This window comes from Microcebus murinus, chromosome 2, assembly GCF_040939455.1.
Source record: "Microcebus murinus isolate Inina chromosome 2, M.murinus_Inina_mat1.0, whole genome shotgun sequence".
Lineage (NCBI taxonomy): Eukaryota > Metazoa > Chordata > Mammalia > Primates > Cheirogaleidae > Microcebus > Microcebus murinus.
Window position 1 is genome coordinate 81,182,998 of NC_134105.1, and position 24,521 is coordinate 81,207,518.

The window sequence follows — 24,521 nt, forward strand, 5'->3', positions numbered from 1 at the left end:
TCTCTAGCAGATCAGATAGGAAAACTGAGTTCAGCTACATTAAGTGATTTGTCCAGGATAGAACAGATTTGGTGTTGAAACTATAACTTGGCCCTGGCTATCCAGATTTGAGTCAATTTCCCCTTTTTGTCCACCTGGAAAATGTTAATTGGGCACCTGCTCTGAGTCCTGCATTGTGCTAGCTACTGGGAATTGAAAAGAGAGACAAGTCTTTGTTCTCAAGGAACTTACATCAAATGAGGGAAATAGACAAATATCAGGCGATGAAATATGATACAAGAGCCATGATTTACCATGAAAACATATGATGAAACAGGATGCTTACCCTGTTTGGGAATTCAGGCAAGCCTTGCTGGATGAGGTCACAGTGACAGGAATGGGTCAGATGGAGGTGGGAAGTAAGAAGCGGAGAGAGGTAAGGAGAGAAGATGCCCTGGCAGGAAAAGTCGCATAGGCAAGCTGGACAAGGGTGGGAGTGCAGTCCAGTCAGGGAACTCGAGGCATTGTGTGGAGCTGGAGTAGGGATGTCCAGTGGGGAAGTGTGGATAGAAGGGCCTGCTCAGAGAGGCAGGTGCCAGATTTGGGAGTGGTTTTATAAGCCAAGCTCAAAACTTTAGGCTTCATGGGCACTGAGGAAAGATTAAATGCTTAAACAGTAAAGTGACATGACGAGATACTTTAGGTTTTCCTGGAGGCTATTCAGAATTTGAATTGTTAAGGAATAAGATTAAATGATGCTACTAGTAGTAAAGGATAAGAGATAAAGATGGCTTCACCCAGGGCAGCTGCAGGGTCGAAAGAAGAGGATAGGTTTGAAGTATAAGGAAGTGGAAGCCAAGGACATGCTGAAGAATGAATGAATGCCAGTGGTGAAAAAGGGCAGTGACCAAGGAAGACAGGATCATGGTTAAGAGCAGGACTTTGTCTTTTTTTTTTTTTTTTTTTTTTTTGAGATAGAGTCTCACTTTGTTGCCTAGGCTAGAGTGAGTGCCATGGCGTCAGCATAGCTCACAGCAACCTCAAACTCCTGGGCTCAAGTGATCCTCCTGCCTCAGCCTCCCGAGTAGCTGGGACTACAGGCATGCGCCACCATGCCCGGCTAATTTTTTCTATGTATATTAGTTGGCCAATTAATTTCTTTTTTTATTTATAGTAGAGACGAGGTCTCGCTCTTGCTCAGGCTGGTTTCGAACTCCTGACCTCGAGCAATCCGCCCGCCTCGGCCTCCCAGAGTGCTAGGATTACAGGCGTGAGCCACCGCGCCCGGCCAAGAGCAGGACTTTGAATCCTAGATTTGAATCCCAGGTGCCACTTGCTAACTGAGTGACTTTGGATGAGGAATTTTTTCCTTTGTGCTTTCGTTTCCTCACTTGTGAAGTGGGAACAGCAGTATTAGCTACCTCATAGGGTTATTGTGAGGACGAATTGAGTTTAACCTCTTTAAGGCTCTCGGAACAGCTCCAGGCAGAGTTAGAGAGTGCTGTGCACGTTCACTGCTGCTGCTGCCACCATTGTTAGGAACCGCCAGGGTATCTGTCAGACTTATTAATTTATCTTGTCCTGATTAGTTGCTGAATATTTAAGATTACACTGCTCGAATGTGACATTTTGCCCATTTTTCTCCATAAAGATTAAGTTCGTCACCACAAGTATGTACGCCTACTTTGAAGACAACAAAAGTGGCTTTGTCCCCTTCTGCAACGGCCAAAAGGATAAACAGAGGTTCTTTATCTTCCGGCCCCAGTGTAAGAAGGTAATTGTTCTCTCCCTGTTCCAAGGTACTGACTCAGGTAAAGGAAGTTTGCAGCAGGCAATGAGTTGTTTGGCTATAGTTTTGTTAGAGGAGAGGACCTGGGGGAAGAGGAGAAAACACAAAAGACTCTGTGATCTTCTGGGGCTTCTGTTCCTATTTGGCACTGGGGGGATGAGGCTGTGGAGGGAATGGTGTAGAGCATCCTCTTCTAGTGACTCTCAGCTTGCTTAATGTGATCCAGAAAATAGAGTTTAGTTGCACTTACTAACAATACCTGGTATTGTCATTTCTCACCTGTTGTGTATAGGCAGGTGAGAACTCAATGGGTAGGGAGGTTTGATGCAGTTGTGTTATGGAATTTGTATAAATTAAATCTTGTACTTAAGTCTGCCCTTAACTCTCTGCTTATAATATAACCCTGCTCATTTACATTCTGCCTCAGGGGGCAAATAGAACCCTCAGATGTTCTATTTCAAGATCTCTAGTGAAATTGTTTTAGCAAACTTCTTGGGTCCTAGTTGACTGCTTTTGAACTTGATATGGGTAACTAAAGGCCACATTTTATAATATCACCAAAAGCCATTCTGTCATCATTTGCATGGATCAGAATTGTCTTCATCACATTCCCCTAATGTTGTGAGTGTGTGTTTTATAGAGACATGAGCTCTCTGTGAGTATACATTGTTGTCTGTGTTTTTTCCCTCCTCACCTGTGTTTCCATTCAGCTTTTCCATAAACTCCAGGCTAGCCAGCTCTCTAGGGAACTTGAATGCTGCAACAGATGATCCCGAGAACAAAAAGACCTCCTCACCCTCTAAGGCAGGTTTCACAGCCAACCCGTTCACCAACCTCTTGAATGGCAGCTCCCAGATAACTACCAGAAATTACCCTGAAGTCAACAACAACCAGTACAACAGAAACGGCAGTGGTGGTGGCGGCGGTGGCGGTGGTGTCGGTGGCGGCGGCAGCGGTGGCGGCGGAGGCGGTGGCGGCGGTGGCAGCAGCAGCAGCGTGGGCAACCTGAACAGCCACCTAGGCCCCCAGGGCGCCAAGACTGAGGAACCTGCCACCATCCTCAGACCCTCCTACACCGGGCTTTCTTCTTCTGCAGCGAGATTCCTGAGCCGCTCTATCCCCGTAAGTTCGCAGACACCACCACCTCTTGGTCCTCAGAACCCTGAAGGCAACTTTTGCGCCTTGCCTTCCCAGCCGAGGCTGCCACCAAAGAAATTTAATGACTCCAAGGAAGCCTTCTGATCGATGCCTTCCCCCTGTGCTGTGAAACTGTCTATGCACTACACATTCTACTGGCTCCTCTTCAAGTAAATGCCGAGTTTCAACTGGGTTTTCTTCCTTCCTTCTTTTTCTTCCTCCTTCACCCCAACTCCTTTTTAAGTGGTTTCTCTTCCAAGGGAAACAGCTTTCATTCCATTCATGATGGACACTGGTGACTTAAGTTACTTTTCATTCAGTTTTCAAATCACCCTGAGTATCTCGTACAAAGCCAGGAGCTCATTCATGCGATAGATGGTGTTTGCTTTGGTTATGGTGATATAGAGAATTATATTTTTCTGCATCATAGATCAACAAATGAATTTTGGAAATATTAAAATGTGGAAGGTGCTGAGTGAACAGTATCGACCCAGAACTAAGCATCAGGCCCTTGAATATTTCACCTCCTGCAAGGAACTGACCCAGAATAAATTAAGTGGCAAATGGAGGGTGTTTATAAGAAAGGCTTATAGGTAGGGGTGCAAGGGGAGGAGTAGGCAGAGTATTAGGACGATGTTTAAAGTTAGTCATCACTCTTCTAAAGATAGGTGGGAAGATCTCCACACACATTTTACCAATGAGATCTTCATTTAGGTTGCCAAGCTTCCTTTTTAATGATCAACAATCCCTGATAGTGTAAAATCTGTTGGTTAACCCCTTCTACAAGTAACTTTAATAACATATTTTGATTGCCTCTAGGGGCATTGGGATCTATAGGAATGTGAGTTTTTTTAATTATTTATTTATTTATTTTTTATTTTACTGTATTATGGGGGTACAAGTGTTAAGGTTACATATATTGCCCATGCTCCCCCTCCCCCCTCGAGTAAGAGCTTCAAGCGGTTTTAATTTGAGAGGAACAAGGACAAATGGGAAGGAGAAATAGATCCTACGTATCAAGAAAATGTGAAGCGTGGTTGAAACACTCACTACACTGAGGGCACAAGAAGCTCCAGCATGTCCTGGAAGGCCCTGGCCTGTCTTCCTTCCACACTCACTATTCTTTGTACGTTTCTCCAGCCACCATCCAGGGTAAGACTGCTTTCTGCAGGGGAGAAGATGGGAGGAGGAAAGGTGCTGGTGGCCGTGTGCTGCTTATGGCCTACTTAGCAAAACGACAGTCCCTTGGTTCACCCTTAAGGGGACCCACTTTCCTTAGTTGGCAGTTTAGAAACCATGAAGATGTTTTCTAACATGAGGATGCAGGTTGTGCGAGTGTGTGTGTGTGTGTGTGTTCATGTATGGGTGTGTTGGACTCATTACCACTCCCATCCTTACCTTAGTCCTCTTTTCAATTTTTCCTCCCTCTGTCCACTTCCAGTTCTTCCCCTAAGAGGAGTTCTGGCACATGGGATTTTCCCCATCTGATTTTAGTCCCAGCAATGTTTTTCAGCATTATTTTAGATTCTTTTATAGGTTAGGGCCAGTAACTGCCAACCCATTTACCCTTCAATCTGATTCTAATCCCACTATGTAAATTGGGTATATATGTATCATAAAACTTAAATCCATGTAGCTGTGGGTTAGATATAAAACGATAATGCATTTAAATTTTCATAACTATGTTCATAAATCATAGACATCACAGCAGGAATTGAGTTCAGTCAGTATTTTCATATATTGACTGTGGATCAGTCTCTCTTTTTAGATCAGAGTACAGATCTTTCCATTTTCAGAAAAAGTGTTAAAGATATATAGATAGTTATATAGGCATGTGCCGCATCACGATGTTTTAGTCAATAACAGACCACATATATAATGGTGGTCCCATAAGGTTATAATGGAGCCGAAAAATTCCTATTATAGCCTAATGACACTGTAGACATCATAATGTCATAACACAATGCATTACTCACGTGTCTGTAGTGAGCTGGTGTAAATAAACCTCCTGTGCTACCAGTCGTATGAAAGTATAGCACATACAATTATATAGTGCATAATACTTGATAGTAAATGACTGTGTTACTGGTTTATGATTACTATACTTTTTAATCATTATTTTTAGAGTATACTCCTACTTATTTAAAAACAAGAAACTTAGCTATAAAACAGCCTCAGGCAGGTCCTTCAGGAGGTATTCCAGAAGTAGGCATTGTTATCATAAGAGATGACAGCTCCATGCGTGTTACTGCCCTTGGAGCCTTCCAATGGGACAAGACGTGGAGGTGGGAGACACTGATACTGATGATCCTGACCCTGTGTAGGCTAATATATGTGTTTGTGTCTTAATTTTAAATTAAAAAGTTGAAAAAGTAAAAAATTATGAAAAAATTTTAGAATAGAGAAAAGCTTATAGAATAAAGATATAAAGAAAGAAAATATTTTTGTATAGCTATATAATGTGTGTTTTTTTATTTTTTTATTTTTTGAGACAGAGTCTTGGTTTGTTGCCCAGGCTAGAGTGAATGCCATGGCATCAGCCTAACTCACAGCAACCTCAAACTCCTGGGCTCAAGCAATCCTACTGCCTCAGCCTCCCGAGTAGCTGGGACTACAGGCATGCGCCACCATGCCTGGCTAATTTTTTCTATATGTTTTTAGTTAGCCAATTAATTTATTTCTATTTATAGTAGAGACGGGGTCTAGCTCTTGCTCAGGCTGGTTTCGAACTCCTGACCTTGAGCAGTCCGCCTGCCTCGGCCTCCCAGAGTGCTAGGGTTACAGGCGTGAGCCACCACGCCCAGCCATGTAATGTGTGTTTTAAACTATATGTTGTTACAAAAGAGTCAAAAGTTAAAAAAAAAAATTATAGAGTAAAAAGGTTACAATTAGCTAAGGTTAATTGGTTATTGAAGAAAGATTTTTTTTTTTATAAATTTAGCGTAGCCTAAGTGTACAGTGTTTATAAAGTCTACAGTAGTATACAGTAATGTTCTAGGCCTTCACATTCACTCACCACTCACTCACTCACTCACCCAGAGCAACTTCTAGTCCTGCAGGCTCCATCCATGGTAAATGCCCTAAAATGCCCTATCCAAGTATGCCATTTTTTAATCTTTTATATTTTATTTTCACTGCACCTTTTCTATGTTTAGATATGTTTAGATACACAAATACCATTGTGTTACAATTGCCTATAGTATTCAGTACAGTAACATGCTGTACAGGTTTGTCATCTAGGAGCAGTAGGCCATAACATCTAGCCTAGGTGTGTAGCAGGCTATACCATACCATCTGGGTTTGGGTAAGTGCGCTCTATGACGTTTGCACAATGATGAAGCCGCATAACGATGCATTCTCAGAACATATCCCCATTGTTAAATGACACATGACAATATAAGTATCTTGCAGATTTCATGGCTAAAGGTTTTGTGTAATCCACATTTATAGCTGAGTGCCAGTGGCATTGGTAGCTTGACAAGAATAATGTTCTATTTTTTCTAGATCTTAGTTTTCCTCTTTGCTGGAGAAAGCATGGGGGCATTCTTTTGACAATTCTTGATCCCTGCCAATGTTATTTACAGTCTTAATTTTGGTTTCATTCCATATTTTGTTATTTCTTTTCACCTCTCCACCTCCTCCTCCTCATCCGACTCTTCTGGCTGGAATAGAATGATTTTCCAATAATTGAATTTAAAGTAATTGTGCAGGCAGTTGCTGCTACTCCCGCCTTCTCCCTCCTAATTTTGTCATCTAAATGTAAAGAAAAACAATTAGAAATAGAATTGCCAGCACGACAACATTTTCTTCCCTCTCACCCCAGGAAGTAAGAAGCAGCAGGTCTTCATAGCAGACCCTCCCCTTTATCTTTGCCTGGAAAACCTCCTGTGGCTAGGGAAAGCTCCGGGTCCTACCCCTGCTGACATCTGGTAGAAAGTCGAAATGAAGATGGAAATTTCCACTTTGTGTGGAACAATGTAGGAGGTCGCGACTTGTTTTCATTTACGGTCCATTGCAGCTTTTCTAATTGTAGTGGGTTTATTGTCTAAATAAGATTGTCATTCTTTCCAGTGCTTCTGAAGATGTGGGACTTAGGATCCTTGAAGAACTAGCAATAAACCACTTAACAAAAATGTTTTTAAATCCTTAGGTAGGAAAATGAAGTCTGCATGGCAATATCCTCCCAGCACCTTTTAAAAAGACCCAGAAACTCTTATGGGATGGGGTGATGGGTGTTTAGAGGGAGTCTAATATTTTAAAAGCTACAATTAGTATCTCTTTTGAAAGCTGCAATTGCTCTCTCACTTTTTGCAGCAGTTCAGCCCCCAGAAAAATGTAAAAATGATTTCCTTGTTCTGTCATTAAATGCTTTACCACAGAAAACAAGAGCTAATGTTAAGGACTCCTTATGGTTGTGACAGCATGCTGAGAAATAGTCAGACTTTATTTTTATTGCTCTGGCCTCATTTGCTAGTCTTGCGGTTTCAATTGCCCTGTGCTATGCACATACCAGGTTTCATTTCTGTTGACCCATTTACTGTAAAAAATTAGTTTCACTCCCTGACGCTCAGAGGAATTTTCAAATGCTTAAGAAATGAGGGACGTGTGATTATGGCGTGGGTGGGGTGGAAGTATTTTATTAAATTGAAATTACTTGTGGTATCTGTCTTGAATATTTGCTAGGTTTTATTTTTATGACACTTATCACTGGATTGCTATTCACCTCCGTTGACCTTACCTGAACCCCCAAGTCTGGGTTAGGTCATGGTGCTTCTCCTATAAGCTTTTCTCCATCCCACCTTGGTCTTAATCACAATATGCTTCTCACTCTGAATTTTCATCATCCACTGCTGTAAGCTCTGGGAGGGCAGGAATGGTGTCTCTGGGTTTCACAGTTATGTGCCTGGCAGATAGTAGGCACTCACTGAGTATCTGTTGATTGGATACAAGTATGGATGGATGTTTAAATGAAGGAATGTGAGAAGAATTATTACTTCTGTTTTAAAGATAAAAATCTTGGCCGGGTACAGTGGCTCACTCCTGTAATCCTAGCACTCTGGGAGGCCAAGGCGGGAGGATCCCTCAAGACCAGGAGTTCGAAACCAGCCTGAGCAAGAGCGAGACCCTGTCTCTACTAAAAATAGAAAGAAATTAATCGGCCAACTAAAAATATATAGAAAAAAATTAGCTGGGCATGGTGGCACATGCCTGTAGTCCTAGCTACTCAGGAGACTGAGGCAGAAGGATTGCTTGAGCCCAGGAATTGGAGGTTGCTGTGAGCTGGGCTGATGCCACGGCACTCTAGCCTGGGCAATGGAGTGAGACTGTGTGTCAAAAAAAAAAAAAAATCTTGAGGATCTGAGAGGTTACATAATTTTGCCCAAGATTGTACTGCAAATATGCGGCAAACCCATCATTTGAACCAAGGTCAGCTGTAGTTTGCCAGATGATAGATATTGATTTCAGCATCTTATTCCCCTGTTCAAAAATGACCAATGATCCCCTAATGCCAGAACATTAACCCTGAAATTCATGGCTGAGATTCAGGCCCTCTGTACTGTGTTCTCCTATTGAATCTGCGCCCCTGCATTTAACCTACTCCTTCCCTGAACATTGTGTTCCCTTGTCCTCTTCCCCCACTGTGTTCTCGCCTACTCCTGGCCTTTCGGAAGCCCTTTCTTGGAAGATTCCTGTCCTCTTCACCCGTTTTTATTCTTAAAGACATACATTACCTTCCATCTCCTCTGTGAAGCTTTCCCTGATAAATTCAACCCACCCAATGTTTTCCTTTTTAACTTCTGTTCCTATTCATGGTGAATATTTAGTACTTTATTTTATCAATTATAGTGTTGCTATTACATACATGGACATCTATATTTGCTTATGTATTATCCCTTTATGCCAGGCTTGTCTCCACATTTTAAACTTTGTTTATGAAATATAAAACTCTTTTGTATTTCATGATTTCTAACACAGTTCTAGACACAGATGGGAAAGACTGTATAAAATACTTGGTTTAAAATTGAAAGGAAAATTGAAATTAAATAGTATGTACTTTCTCCTTTACTGTAGCATTCTTATACCGCAGTTGAGACAGGCTGAAGTGTAGTCCTCTGTCGCAGTGGTGGGAGCCATTTTATACCGCACCTGTTAGTGCTGTTCTCTGGTGATGGAGACTCTTGGGTGAGTTCTCCAATTCGAACCTGACCACTGTAAGAACAACCTCGATAGCCTATGATCAGGTTAAGTTCTTCTGTGTTCTAACATCAGGTAGAATATATATAAATTTTAAGGAATTATTAGTCCTTAAAGTAGGACTTGGAGTAAGATCAAAATGTTGGATTCCAGCTTTGTAAAATAACCAGTGTGATGCAAATCTACTGGGTGATTGGCACGTGCATTAAAGCATGCTTCATTTTTGCTTTGGAATAACGTTAGTGGTGACAGTGCTAAATTCATACTTTTGATTGTTTGAACATCCATTCCCAATAAAATGCTACTACTTTCTGCTAGTATATAATAGCTTTTCCTGGTGTAAACTTGATGTCTTTTCCTTCTGTCTATTCTGTTTTAGAAACTGTCATCCTGGCCTGATTTTAAATGTGGCATTTATTCATATTTATTAATTAATATTTATTAAGATTAAAGTTTAGTACTAGCTTTCTAACCTTTTGTCGAACATTTAAGTTGCTTTGGTATTTTGTTTTTTGGGTTTTCTTTTTTGTTTTGTTTTGTTTTTGAGACAGAGTCTCACTTTGTTGCCCGGGCTAGAGTGCCATGGCATCAGCCTATCTCACAGCAACCTCAAACTCCTGGGCTCAAGTGATCCTCCTGCCTCAGCCTCCAGAGTAGCTGGGACTACAGGCATGTGCCACCATGCCCAGGTAATTTTTTCTATATATATTTTTAATTTGTTTGTATTTTTAGTAGAGATAGGGTCTTGCTCTTGCTCAGGTTGGTTTTTGAACTCCTGACCTTGAGCAATCCGCCCGCCTGGGCCTCCCAGAGTGCTAGGATTACAGGCGTGAACCACCACGCCGGGCCTGCTTTGGTTTTTGAATCTCTCCTTTTTTGTTGTGGCATTGCCATAGATTTGATGCAATTTTTCAGCTAAGGGAGACTAATAATATCAAGAATGTTAGCTCAATCTCAGTATTGAACCACATGTTTGGCATTTATTCAACATTGCTATTCTTTTTTTCCTTTCCCAAGGGGACTTGGAAATGTTACTTGACAATTAAAGCATCAAATTGTTTTGAGGTGAGCGTAGTTCAGATGATGCCTTTAAATTTGCATATAAGCTATTTATATACACACAGTGTTGGCAGATACTTGTAACTGTAATTTAAGTTTCCAGTGTTAAATGGTGGTTTACATTAATTTTCTGTATAAAGCCAGTCACCTATTTTCGACTCTCCATTTGAAACGAGTCTTTCAAACACAAAACTTACTTTTAAGTGATAAGGTTGATCCAGAAATGTATAAAGAATAAGAATTGGTTTATATTCTCAAATGCATTAGAATTATTACTTGCTTTGGTTGTTCCAATGTAATTTTACACTTTTTTTCTTATGTAATATAAACAATACTGCTGGGTCAATGGAAAATAATCTTTTTTTAAAATCTTGGCTTTTATTTTTTGGCAGAGAGTTAAACAAAGTGAGTGCTCTTTATATATGCGTAAAACCTTGTCCAATTGAAAAAAGTTATATCTGATATTTATGTGTGTCTGCCGTGAGCTCAGTGTTGTTTTGAGTGGAGCAAAGTAAGACAAAGGTGCCTTTGTCCCCTGCCAGATGGAAAGCTCCATGCAGGCATCGTCTGGCTTCACTGATCTGCCCTTATTTTTTGGTTCCTTCTCTCTGTCTTTGCACGGCTGCCAGAAAACACTTAAAATATGCTTCCTAATTTAAGCCTTTGTTTAAAACACTTCTGTGTTTAAAGAAAAAACCAATTATCCTAGATTATAAGATTTTTTCTTTTTCCTTGAAAGTCTGCAGTTTCGCCACAACATATTTAGATATGGATTCATTATAATTCATTGTGCTCGGCCTCCCTGTGTGCTTTCAGTCTTAGAGCCGATGGATTTCTCAGTTAGGGAAGAGTCTCAGACATTATCTCTTAGGATATTGCTTTCCTGCCTTTCCCCCTATCTTCTCCTTTTGCAATACCCCCTAAACTTATGTTGGAGCCTTTTGTTCTGTCCTCAATATTTCTTACCTTCTATTTTTATATTTCCTCAGCTCTGGCTGTATTCTTGATTGAATTCCTGCTGTTATTTTTTCATTCACGAATTGTCTTTAACATGTCCATTCTGGAGTATGTCCCCAACTCATTGACTTTTGATTTCAATGGCCGTATCTTTCTTTTCTGGCATTTCTATTAATAATTTGTTCCTTACGATAGCCATGTGTTCTAATTTGGACCTGCTTGTTTTTGTTTCATGATTTCTTGTTCTTTATGTGGACACTTTTCACTTTTTCATCTTGACGATCTGAAGTGATAAGTCATTTTGATAATTGCTTTGATATTTGCATTTCAGCCTGTGAGAGTTTGTCTCCTGGTTGCAGACTGTGTCAGTTCTCTTAGTGTTCATTTTCCTTGTGTGTTATGGAATTGTAGTTGGTAGGTTTACACTGGATAGGAGCTTTTTTTTGTTTCTCTCCTCTCTCTGTTTTTCCCTCCTTAACTGCTGGCCTTCTTGTTGGCTCTACCTGATCCTTTAGGTCTTGCAGTCTAGAAATAGGTCTTAATGACCCAGGCTCCTGTCTCTCGGTGAGCTCGGCCCAGGCTTGCTTCTCAGGTGGGCACATGGCTCCATAGCACCCCTGGCCCGAAGGCAGTGGTCCCAGCTTCTCACAGCCTCTTTCCACAGGTGGGATAGCCTGACCCTAGCCCGAGTACCAGGCCAGGGGCATTTGGCCTGTGTGGCCACAGGGATGGAACACCTGGCCACCTCTGCCAGCTTCCAGCTCCATAGCCAGAGGCTTGCCGCTGTCTTGTTTTGATTTCTGGGCCACAAAGATGCTTATCTTGCTTTTGAGTCCTGCTGTGCTTTCTTCTTCCTCTTTTAAAAATGCTTAATGTATACCTAGAAGGGTAGTTTAGAGCATAACTTTCAGTTCCATCTTGACATGAAGTAGCTCCAGTCTCTCCAGCTTGCCATTCAGGGCCTGTTTAAGTCTTCTCCAACCAGCTTTTCAAACTCATTTCCCTCTACTGAGCATGAACCTTTTGCTTCTGCCAGACAGAGTTTCTTACGTCCTTGAGCAAGCCCTGCTCCTCCTGCCTCTATATTCTTCTTACATGCTGTGTTCCCAACCTGCTCTCCCTTCCTCCTCCCCTTAATTTCTCAGAATCCTTCCCATCAGGAGTTGGTCTGAGTGTTAGCCCTTTCTCTGTGAACCCTTTCTTGACCTCTCCCAACTGTAGCACTCATGACATTTTCTGAAGCTGTCCTGCCTGTCGCGGGCACTGGCCTACACCCCCCCCCCCTCTTGTATTGCAGGTCATCTGTCTCGAGGATGTAGGGTCTTGGGTCTCCACTGAATTGGTTGGTAAACTTGAGGTTAGAAACATAAGGTTAGAAAACATAGTCTCTTATTTTTGGTATCTCCACAGCTTCCAGCATTTGGCTATGCTTACCTCTGTGATTATGGGCTTATTCATTCTATACTTTCATCATTTCTATTATAATATTGAGTAGGTCATTTTTTTCTTTCCAAAATTGGAAATTTACTATGTGTATGTGTGTGTAAAAGATCTTTGGCCCAGAAAGGCATATTTGTATTGCAATCCCCTTATACACAGACACACAAAGATGTGGTATGCATGCACATATGAACAAGCACAGACACCACATGCATGTTACTTACTTGTAAAGTCACTGGGTTTGCCTCTAACAGGAGTCTTTAGTAAATGACACAGGCTCTCCATGAGAGCGAATGCCTGAACAGCTCAGTGGCTAACATGTGGGAGAGAACTGTTTTATCAAGTTAGAGGCAGATATTTTCCTCTCTTGGGCAGACCATTGTGAGCCCCTTCTGTTATGAATAAGCAGTAAACCAAAGGAGAAAATCAAGAAGTCTTCCTTTGAAAGTGAGAAAAATAAGCTTGACCCATTCCGTCCTGATTTCCCTCATTTACTCTTTAAGTACAAATTACGTACTCTCAGGTAACTCCCAGGTCTTTAGAGGGAAATGCTGTGCTCTAATTTCCTATTAGACACCTCGTTTCAACACCCCCCTCTCTTTTGAGAACATCATCCCATGACATGAGGATCTTTTTGTCCTCATCACTGTCATCTACCCACTTTCATCCCTTGAGGACTTGTGCTTCTACTTTTTAGCTACGAGACTCAGAGAGGCAATGACTTGCCCAAGGTCTCATGGAGACCGTATTTTAAACTTCCTTAACTCCAGGATCTTTATTTTTATTCACTTGGAAATCCATTTATTGCTGAGAGCATTGCTTCTGACATCTTGATTCCTCCCAGGCTCCTGTCAAACACTTCCCTCCTCGGCTAACTCTGCCCCGTGACCTCTTTCTGACCCTGCCTATTTCTCCAGCCTTCTCAGTGTACTTCTTCCCTTCTGTAGCCTGCATAGTTATTTCTGCTTCCTTTTCCCAACATCTTGGGCATTCTTTCTGTAGCCACTTTATTAGCAGCCTCCAAAATTAGATCAATTCATCAATCTTTTGTATCTGTTCCTCATCTTTCTCTTCTGTGCACCGTTGGCGAAAAATCCCATAACTTGGCCAGTTGGCTCCATTTCAGATGTGTTTCTAATACACCTGGCCCCTCAGTGCTCAGCATTAGTTTACTTATCCCTTTTTGGCTCCCCTCTCTCTTCCCCACACTGGCTGTCCTGAAGCTTTTTAACATTCTCACCAACACAACTCTTCCTAGCAGCTGGAGCCACGCGACCTAGCCTAGAGACTTGACGGGAACATAGAATTCATCAGAAGTGATTTCCTTTAACTGCCTTCTTCTCTCCCTCAACGTTTGTCTGCATCTGCACTCACTCTTTTTTCCCTTCCCTTTTAGATCACAGGAAACCTTACTGTTTTCCAATGGTAACTCCATCTACGATACTGTTCTTTCCAACTCTTCCTGGAAGTTGTCCCGTCCACTTCCTTCCCTACTTGTATCTTCAACCTCTTCCCTGGCAAATGTGCACATCCAAATTGGTAGGCTGGTGGGGGATGTGGAGGAGTCTTCCCTCAGTCCTGTCTTCTTTACAATTTCTCCTTTATGGCCAAAACACTTAGAGAACGAGAAGCCCACATTGCCTCTTCTCTCATCTTTGGTGTTCTCCTGCTCTGTAGCTGGGAGGTGGCCCCCCATGCTCGTGAAAGTGTCTCCCCAGGTTACTGCTGACTTCTTCAAGGCCAGATCTGAGGGTCTCCTGTTAGTCCTCATTCTTCTTAGTCTTTCTGCAGCATTTGGCAAAATTGGCCACCCCATTTCTCTGTCGTTTTTCTTCCCCTTTGATTTTTGGAATATTATTTTCCCCTGTTACTCATTCTCCTCCCCCTCCCCCAAATCATTATATATTTGTTTTCCTTTGCATGCCTCTTAATCATTTTCCCCAGAGCGTGGACCATAGCCTTCTTCTCTCTTGGGGTAATATCCTGAGCATGTATCTACACTCCCAACTTCCTGTGAGTGTTACCTGGGATGGGGAGAAGACATGTTCTTTCAACCGCCAGTTTCCTCTTTGGTTTTCTGGCTCAGTAATCTCATCTCTATTCACCCAGTCCTCAAAGTTAGACATTTGGAATCATCTTTGATGCTACACCTGCCTTTCCAAAGCTGTGCTGCATCCAGGCACCGAGTGCTATCAGTTCTCCCTCTGAAACATCTTTCTGTCCCTCCATTCTTATCACTCTGCTGCCCTAATTGAGGTCTTCATGAACTGTTGCATAGCCCTTTACGTTTTCTCCCTGCCTTAAGTGTCTCTTGCTTTTAATCTGTCCTTGATACTGCTGTCAGCGTTAAATTTCTAAGACACAGAGCGAATGAAATCATTTTCTTTTTTGGCGTTGTTCAGTGGCTCCGCTCTGAATGATGGCTTGCCCTTGAGGCTTTTCCCTTGTGCCTCCCTGCCTCCCTTCTCCCCAGCAGTCTCCCTGGCACCCTGGCTGGCATTCCACAAGAGTGTCACACCCTGCCTTGAGCCTGAACCCTAGCATGCGTAGTTCACTCTGCTTGTTCTCCTTTCTCCCCTGGTTTTTTATTTCCTGGCCTGGTTCAATAATCTTTTTGATAAAGCATTTGTAATCCACCCAGAATGTCTTTTCCTTCTTGACTCTCATGGGATTTTGTTCATATCCCTGGTCACCTTCATATTATAGTTGGTTATACATGATTCTTTCTTTCCTCTGTTAGCTGTTAAGTGTCTCGGAAGCATCTTTGTGTCTTGAGGTTCCGTATTTAAAGAAGTGCCTAATAAATATTTATTGGCTAAAAGTTGGATAATATATCTGGGTCTGTGCATGTTAAGCTAAAGCGTTTGGGAGCCTGTGTCTCATTGTTAGCATATGAAGCACTAACAAAAAGCAAAACGAGTTTTCAGCTTTATCTTTGATATACAGTAATCTGGAAGTTGTATATTTTTTTCTAGAAATATGACTTTACTAAAATAAGAGAAAATAAAATTTACCAAGCTTACATCAATATAATTTCAGTGTTCAGATGAACTGAAAACACTAATGTAATGGTTGGCTGAGTCAAGCTGGGTGTCAACAATCTGTCATCTAACAATTGAGCTTTTTGTGATTGTTGAAAAGCATATATTAAATTTCCCCAGAGAAAAGAATCTATTAAAAATCATGTAGGAAGGTGAAAGAATGTTTGATATAGCATTTTAATTAACCCAAATTGGCTTGTTAAATCTTGGGGTCCCTGAAATGCATAAACACTATAGAAAAATATATACACCCCTTTCAAAGCTGATTTTATCACAAACCTTAGTCTTTTGTGTTAATATTATGCTAATAAAACCTTATCCAGCTCTGTTTCATCTAGTGTTATTGGAGAAGTATGTATTATATAAGCAGAGGCAAATACTTTTCAACATTTGGAAACCACATTTGTGGAAATATGTATCAATGCATGCATTTTGCACGTTAATTTATAAACAATACAAAAATTGGGAACTCTATTTACAAAGACATAAAGAGGCACAGGAGTATAGAGGCAGTTACTTTTCCCCAGTGTTGTATTTGTTCACTAAAACTTAAAATATTAGAAATACCCTGTTGCCAAACATGTGTTTTTTCCTTTATCTATCACATTAAAATAAACCATTTATTTTAGGTGCTTTTTGCCTCTGCAGTTAGAACTCAAACTAGGGATAACTAGTAGACTATATTTTTTCTTCCTTAAGGGACTTGGAAAATTGAAGAAATGCAGGAAAGAAAAAGTCAGTGTTGCAACAGTCCATGGAGATTTTGGGTCAGGACTTTGACCTAGTAGGATCCCAGGCTATTGGGTCCTTCGGTTTAAGATCATTAAGACGTTGTTTCGTTCATTTCCTGGCAATGACCTTAATCTTTAGTTATCCTTTACAGTGTTCTGTTTTTGATAACCAATTTATAGTTTTATTAATCATCTGTATAATATTTATATCTATAATTATTAGACACTTTTCTACCATGATTAGATAACTGGGCTGTTTAAAAAAGAAACACCTCCAGAATAGGTAAATTTTTAAAGTTACTACCTACATCTGCCAAAACAGATTAGTAGCAGATTTCTAGAACAGAACAAATTGTCTTGATCTCCTTACCTAACACGCTGTTTTATGTCAAATCTTACTGCTTTCAGAGAACAAGACTTCTTGATGGAAGCTTATATTTTGACATAAAAATTTTGGGGGCTGCAAGTGTAAGGCAATTTTATCTTTATTTTTCAGGTTGCATATTGCTGTATTATTAGTTTAGGGTATTCATACCATAATAATACTATAGATTTATAATAAACTTGATCTGGTCCTAACTCAATATAACACTGTTGAACTTACTGACCAAATGAACTTGGATATTATATTTGAGAAATTAAAATCTCTTGGTTATATAAACAAGTGCTAACTTATAAAATAATATTTACACCTCAGGTCTCAATTTCTTCATAACCATCTCCATTGCCATTGTTAATTTTTTTTGTTGCTTGGATTTCAGATATTTTAATTCATTATGGTAACAACAAAAAACATTGGCCAAGCAAAGCATTTACTTAGAATACTTAAGTATGATACTTTGATTAATTGTACTGCTTCTTGTTTGAGATATAATAAACTAAACTTTTGATTTGAAAAAAAAATAATACTTAAGCATGGATGTTCTTATAAAGAAAATTTCTTTTAAATTTAGAATATTCCTGAAAATTCTTTTGGATTCAGACCTGATGAAAATTATTTAAAGATATATTTATCTTTTAATGTAATAAATATTATATTTAAAAAAGTAGTTTAATATTTCTTCATTCGCTCAGGATCATACCCTGCCTAAGATCATTATTTGTGTCTGTATCAGGGTGGTAGAGAATGTTAGATTGAATATGTAGTGGTCACAGGATAAATGCTAGAAGTTGTCGAGGACTATGTTGGCTAAGGGTTTGGGCTTTTGAGACAGGCTGCTGGGGTTCAAATTCTAGCTTCTGCACTTCCTAATTGCATGATCTTGGGTAAATTGCCTCACTGTTTTGTGCCTCAATTTCCCTGAAATTCCATTTTGCCTGTAAAATGAGTTGTCTGGAACATTTAATAAGTGAATACGTATAAGATGTTTAGAACTGTGCCTGGTATATAGAAAGTACTCAGTAAATAACTATCTCAGAATTGACCTGCCAAGTAATATATCTAATGCATTAAGAGCTCCAGATAATTATACTTCCATGAATCTATTTCTTGAATGATATAATCAATAGCAATAATGATATTCTTATGGAATATAAAATACATTTACATTTTTCCTATAAAAAATTAAAATGCCAATAAGTGGCTCTTGTCTTTTCTGGAATATTAGTAATTTTACAATGCATGGACATTTGGAAGACATTTTATATAGTTGGTAGTCCTACCTGTTACTGTGAAAGAAGCATGAAATTTCAAAGCATGAAGAAGCTTTGTTATAATGTGTATTAGGTCACACTAGGAATTAAAGCAGCTTTATGTATCTATCTACCTATCCATCCTCAGTGCTAAGACTTCAAATGGGGAATACTGGCATTTTCCCCAGAGGTTTCCTCAACTGTGGCCATGTACAAATGACGCAGAGAGACCATCAATACAGCCCCATCGTGTAAGAATGTGGTGCTTGAAGTGTAAATATTCCTGTCATCTCACACTGCTGCTCCCCAGTGAAAAGGCCTTGAAGTGTTAGTTATGATTTTTTACAGTAAGTAGGTCTTGTAGACTTGAACAATTCTCTTCTTCCTTTAGTCCATTAAGATTTTTATTTTAGATTGAAAATGAAAAGAAGTTAAATTTGTTACAAAATACTGATGTCAGAATAATTTGCTAAACTCTTTTTACTGATCTTTTATATCCTTTTAACACTCTTTATACCATATAAGGCAACCATGGAATGTGTTTTGTTTTGGGAACTTTGGTATTGTATTTTTATCTCCCAGTGCCTAATATATACAATTGACGTTTAGTAATTGTTGAATGAAGGCAATAGCATGACAGAAGGTCCATTATTTTTGGTCAAATTATGTCTTCACTTGTTTGTAGAAGCCCACAGGGCAGGTTAGGCAACATGAGAGAGCAGACCAGGTGGGTGGAAAAGGAAGCAATAGGGCTTGTGGTGAACTGTGTCTGAGGTTGGATTAAACACTAGCCAGAGTTTGTGGGCTGTGCTACGTGAAAGCAAAGACTTCGGCCAGAAGACTCAGGAATATATACTTCACGTGAATAATAGAAATCCTTAAAGTGTTCGAGACTATTTCTGTTTTCCAGTTTAGTGGGTACCATGATTCATAAAATGAATAAATGTATATATGCACGCACACATATTTATCCCCTATACATTGAAGTACACATAAATACTCTAGAAGAAAGTTTAATAATGGTCACTTGTCTGTAGAGTATCTATTTGCTGTATCTCCATTTATTGAGAATTGATAGAGCTTCAGAGGTGCTTGCAAAAACAACTTTGTTCTAAATGTGTAAACAGCTTAAGGAGTTTTCTAATTTCTGTTAGTGATAACACAAACAACTGTTCTAATTGGAACACAAGTAAAAGTTAAATATTCCCAAGAAAGCTCTGGCTGATGGATAACATGCCTGCGTGGCATTCTTGCAGCTGGGGGGACTTCCCTGGCTGTCCTCTGACTACTTGCCAGACTCTAGAAGAAACTGGGAAAAAAGCTGAAAAATGACAGTCTGTTTTTATGCTATAATTGCTAGTGTAGTAATTGGTATCCCACGAGTTAAATGTACATGGGCTTCAAGGTATTGAACCAGTTTCACTGGACTTTCTCAGCATCTTACAGCTTTTATTCCTCCTATAAGTTCAGGTATATTTATAGTATAGTGCCTTATTCTTAATCATCTCACTCCTGTTTTGAAGCCTTAGCATAAACCACATCTGGTATTGAGAAAGTCAGCTTGCCAGACCTTTTCCATTCCTCCCAGTAGATCTTGACATTTAACCTCTTTCTTAAAACTTGAAGCCCAGAGCACCACCCCTTTCCCTTACCACTCCCCCGCCTAATCCTCTGCTGGTGCATGCTGTTAATAACATATATTGCTATTTAATGTTGACACCTGTCTTTTCATTTCACATGTGTTACGACAGTGTGGCCTTTTGCACTTTGAGGTCAGGGATCACAGCTTTTTGACTCACTGTGTTAATAGGTACTTAGTAAATGGCTGTTGTTAGAATTTAAAATTCACTGGGGTTTTGAAGCTCAGTAGAGATAGTTTGAATCCTTTTGTAAGCTCTTTGGAAAATGGACAGATCCTTTTTTAATATACCTAGATCATCAAAATTGACCAGTGTTAGAATTGATTAGACCTGTTAATAAAATACTGCAGATAAATTTGAGAAATAATTATTGGGAGAGAGAAAAGGGCATTTGGTAGAAAATCAAGTAAACTTCGTTGTTCTAAGTATTTTTTAGAAGAATTGTGCAAAAAAAATATTGTTAATGTTTAGATTGATTTATGTTCCTTCTTTATTTATGTTCCTTCTTTTCTAACCATCATTTGCTGCTTAAAAAATATGTTTGGCAAACTTTCTCAAGCTCTCTTTATCTTTTCTGGTTTATGTCTGTTATCCATGCATTCTGATTACATATCCTAATCATGCTCCTTTTATATGTTAGTATCTAATATGGGATTAGATATTAGATACTAACCACTAGTATAAGTGGGAGGAACTTATATTGCTTACTTGAAAGTTGCCTACTGTTTATTGAGTTTTGATTGCAAGACTCTTCCCTTAAATGGTTTTGTGTCTTAAGCTGGTAGTTCTTTGTTTCCCCTTAATGGAAAGGATTTGTAAGGTGTTTATTAAATTCAAGCATTATAAAGGAATTTATTTAAATGACTGCTAATTCTACTTCGTTAGAAGCATTAACATGCCATCGGTACATACTGAGTTAAATTTAATAAGTATGTATCTTCTCAAAGTATATACTAATAATCTTTAATTAGTTACAATTATCATTTAATATTTTTGGGTAAAACTCAATATTATTGCATAAAAGCTTAGAAATGAGTTTAGGCTACCTCTCAATTTTGAATTAATGCTTAATTTTTAATCACTATTAATATTTTAAAATGTAAAGTTTTCTTGTAATCACTTTACCTAATTGAATATCTTATCCTTATTTAGCACATGTTTTGTTTCCCCCATCTTTTTGTTTCTATTGTTTCTTAGTTTATGTCTCTTTTATATAATAGAGCTAAACGCTCTTGTGTTGAAGGAGGAAGCTGAATGACTTACTAGAAGTTTTACATGTGATGGAATTTAACCTCAGTTTATCTCTTTCCCTGCACAGTCCCTTCAGTCTGAATATGTTCACTACTAAGGCCTTGCCACTCCGGTGAACGCTGTTCCACTCTTAGACACAATTTCTTCATCCGGACGAGCAATGTAGAGGGAAACAACTTCCTGCTGGAAGAATATCTCTGCCTTCTTACCTTAAATTAAGGAGAGCACTAAGATAACACCTCCAAGAGACTTGAAACCAAAAAACTGGTTAATGACTACTATAAATGCACTGAAACTATGTTTATGGAGATTTCAACACTTTTTAAGGCAGTTTTAATGTTGAATTTGGTATTTTGAAAGGTTATTTTTAATGTATTTCAGTACTACATTTATTATTACATTTACATGTACAGTGTTAACATTATGTATGTATTGTGAACTTTAAAAGACTATTTTGATAAATTTATAAATATATAAAATTATGTAAAAACTAGACTATATTTTGATTTAGATTTTCATGCTGTTTGCTACCAAAAATTTGTATTTTAAATTTGTTTAGTTTTAGTATGGTTTTGTCTACCATGAATAAATAATTCCTCCTTGTAAAGAAAGAGTAAGAGAAAGTTTTAGGAAGTGATTTTTATGCTTCTACTAGGAATACAGCAGATCAGTTCCTTCTTTTGGGAAGCCTGTCTACGTTTACCCAGTTTATCTCTACCAAGAGTATCTGATATGCCTTATTTAGGACAATTTCCTTTCCTTTTGTTTTTGTTGCCGAGCCAATTAAATTAGCTTTGCATCCTTGGGGCCTTTAAAAAAACTTAGCATAGTTGAAAATCAGAATTCACCGAATATTTCTCCTGAAAGCATGGTGTTTCTCTATGAAATGACTCAACATTCCAAATGCTTTTATTTCTTTCTTCCTTTCAAAAGAGTTCTTGACGTGAATAAAACATCCTACTTTTGGTACGAAGTTGTTGTTTGCCGTAATCACACATGGTCTGATGCCAGTTTTAAATCAATGAAGAAAAAAAAAATACAGAAAAAAGATGCTGCTAAGTAGTTCTCTGTCTTAAAGGAGATATTTTTAAAACGGAATATGTATCTGTATTCTGTCTGCATAGCTGGAACCTTACAAAAAAATAAAAGGACCCCTCTTATAGGTACTCAGAGCCCTTTGATGTAAGTGTAATCTTGTTTTAGGTCCTCAGAAGCCTGCAGGCTTCCTTTCTATGAGGAGTCGGGGAGCCTTAGATCCGGATTCCCTTCCAGGCTGCTTAAGAGTAGATTACTCCGATCTTGCAAGTGCTAGTTAAGTGGATTCATATGAAGTGTTTACTCCCAACCATTAAGTTACTTAGAATGCATTTATTAGGAGGGGGTCCCTTGAGACGATATGCTTCCGCAAAACATTTTTGTTCATGTTGTATGTTTTTAAAAAGGCATTTGAATGAATGTTTGACTCAGGTTTGTTAACCTTCAATAATTGCAGTACCAAAAATTGCACTAAACTGATGAAAAAAATGAATTGTATGTTTTAGGAATAAAAATTACAATAAGTGGAATGAAATTGTTTATCTTTTCTAAAGCTGAAAAAGTAAAATATTTTATTATGAGTTATTGTAAAAAAATTGGTTAATTGTACAGGAAGATGATAGTATTTTTTCAGATAATCATTGACAAGTAATTCAGATGACGTTTGAGAAGTAGGGGAAAGGGAAACCATGTTGACGGTTTTAGTTCTGTGAACACTAATTTGTGTGCAGCTCTTAAAATGATTGTAAAGTTGACTACTGTAAATTTTCCATAATTTTGTGTTAATGTCATATGTATCTACATGTGTATGTCTTAAAACTATTTTACACATGTATGTACATAGACATACCATGAAGTGGATGTATATAATATAGAAAGTATATAGCAAAGTAATTCTACTCCAATAATAAAAATTGTTTGACATGTATTTTCTTATGAATAGTTTATCTTTCAAAAGATATTTTGTTCTATTTTAAAGTGTAGAAGAATACACTGTTAATAAATAAAAGTTTTATGCAATTTACTTATTCCTTTTATAATTTGGATTTTGAGTTATCAGTGTACTGAAGTCTCTTTATAATTTTTTTATTCAATATGGTTGATGCCTTTTGAGTTTCTCAAGATCTCCATTCTTGTTTTTTAGTTTATCTTTTATTGACTTTCCAGGTTGTTGCCATTGCCTGAAGTACATGGCGCTTTGCTCAGAAAAACTTTATACTTTGAATTTCACAAAAGTCAGATAATGTTAGGTTCTTGCTCTCTTTCTCTTTCCCTGATTTTCCTTCCTGTTAATAAAACACTGATCATGATCAGTGTTTTGGTCCTGTTTGGTCATTTATGACCATTGATGACTATTGTGTGACACACTAGTCAGCAGTTCCTTTTGGGGAAGAATGGCCATTTTTCTGAAGGGGGAAATTATAGAAATAAATCAGATGGAACAAACCTCACGTCTGTTGGATCTGAAGAGTCAACTTAGGAGAAAAAAGCTACACTATTTATCAGAGATTTTTATATATTAAATTGGATCTCTTTTGGTGGTGATGTTTCTTTTTTTTTCTTTGAAATCTTTTTTTAGAATGCAAAGGAAAGGTTGTGGGTAGGAGGGTAGTTACACTTCTGGAATTGGGAATCAGTAAATAGCTGTCTTCACAACACTGCATGAAACAGGGGGTACCGGGACTGTCATGAGACCACATCTTAGGGAAGGAGATTTCTTAATGGATCCATGAACCTATTTAGAAGGGCAGAAAAATCTCTCTTTCTACGGATTGAGTTACTATGAAAAAGAAAGCAAAAAAAAAAAAAATCAGCTAGTTTCAACAAATTTTTTGCCTATTGGTCATTGAGTTCACATGATTTTGTTAACCTTAGATTTAAAATGATTTATAAATCTCAAAACACACTTGGAAAGACTACTCAATACATGTATATCTTCAGCTGTGATTCAAATATAGCAGGAACACGAATTTACCTACTATAAGCTACACAAATGTGTTTTCGAAATTGTTTTCACTTGTATGCTTTCTTTGGTGGCATGTAAACCATTAATCTGTTAAAAGTATCTAATGAAACCAATTGTTGGCATATAAGCTGAACAGCACTCTATGGCGTTTCATGTCACATAAGAGGTCTGTGCTCTTTCTCAAAGTACCATTATACAGCAGAGTTAATGACGCCTGCAAAAGCCCCGGAGTCCCCTTTGCAACACTCAGCAAAGCAGGAATTTGGTCACCATGTATCTCCTCAGAAGATTAATTAGGGATCGTTCTAATTACAGCAGAATATGATTTACAACATAAGATAAAGCTCATTTATTTACACATATATTGCATAGAGTTAGCAACCACGGTGTATAAAGGAAAGTAGGAAATAATCGTATTAAGTTATTTTGAGCTGAATTGAAATGTTAATATATTCCCACCCAGTTCCTTCTCTATGGATTGAATTATGATAATTATATCAAGAAGGAGAAAAACAGCTTTTCTAGAGAATTTTAAACTTTTTTTTTTTTTTTTGCTAAGTGCAAGTAGAAACTTACACTAAAAGTCTAATTTTAATGTGAAATATATATATTTAGAACTGGTTTGAAGTGGACAAACATAAATAAGCTGACTTTTTCTCTTCTCGTGCC

The 24,521-nt window shown here is 38.5% G+C and overlaps 1 protein-coding gene across 6 annotated transcripts in view; it reads left to right on the forward strand.

Moving 5' to 3' along the window:
• The window catches only part of CDC14A (cell division cycle 14A), a 164,153-nt gene extending 140,349 nt beyond the window's left edge, over positions 1-23,804 (forward strand). For 5 of the 6 annotated variants that reach the window (XM_012748612.3, XM_012748614.3, XM_012748613.2 and 2 more), the window contains 2 exons: positions 1,631-1,753; positions 2,479-3,098. In XM_012748612.3, the coding sequence (XP_012604066.1) occupies positions 1,631-1,753; positions 2,479-3,010 (655 nt within the window). In that variant the 3' untranslated portion in view covers positions 3,011-3,098. Of the gene's footprint in view, positions 1-1,630; positions 1,754-2,478; positions 3,099-20,918 lie in introns of those variants that run through there. The other variant, XM_012748620.3, reaches the window with a different exon arrangement.
• The last annotated feature ends 717 nt before the right edge of the window (positions 23,805-24,521 follow it).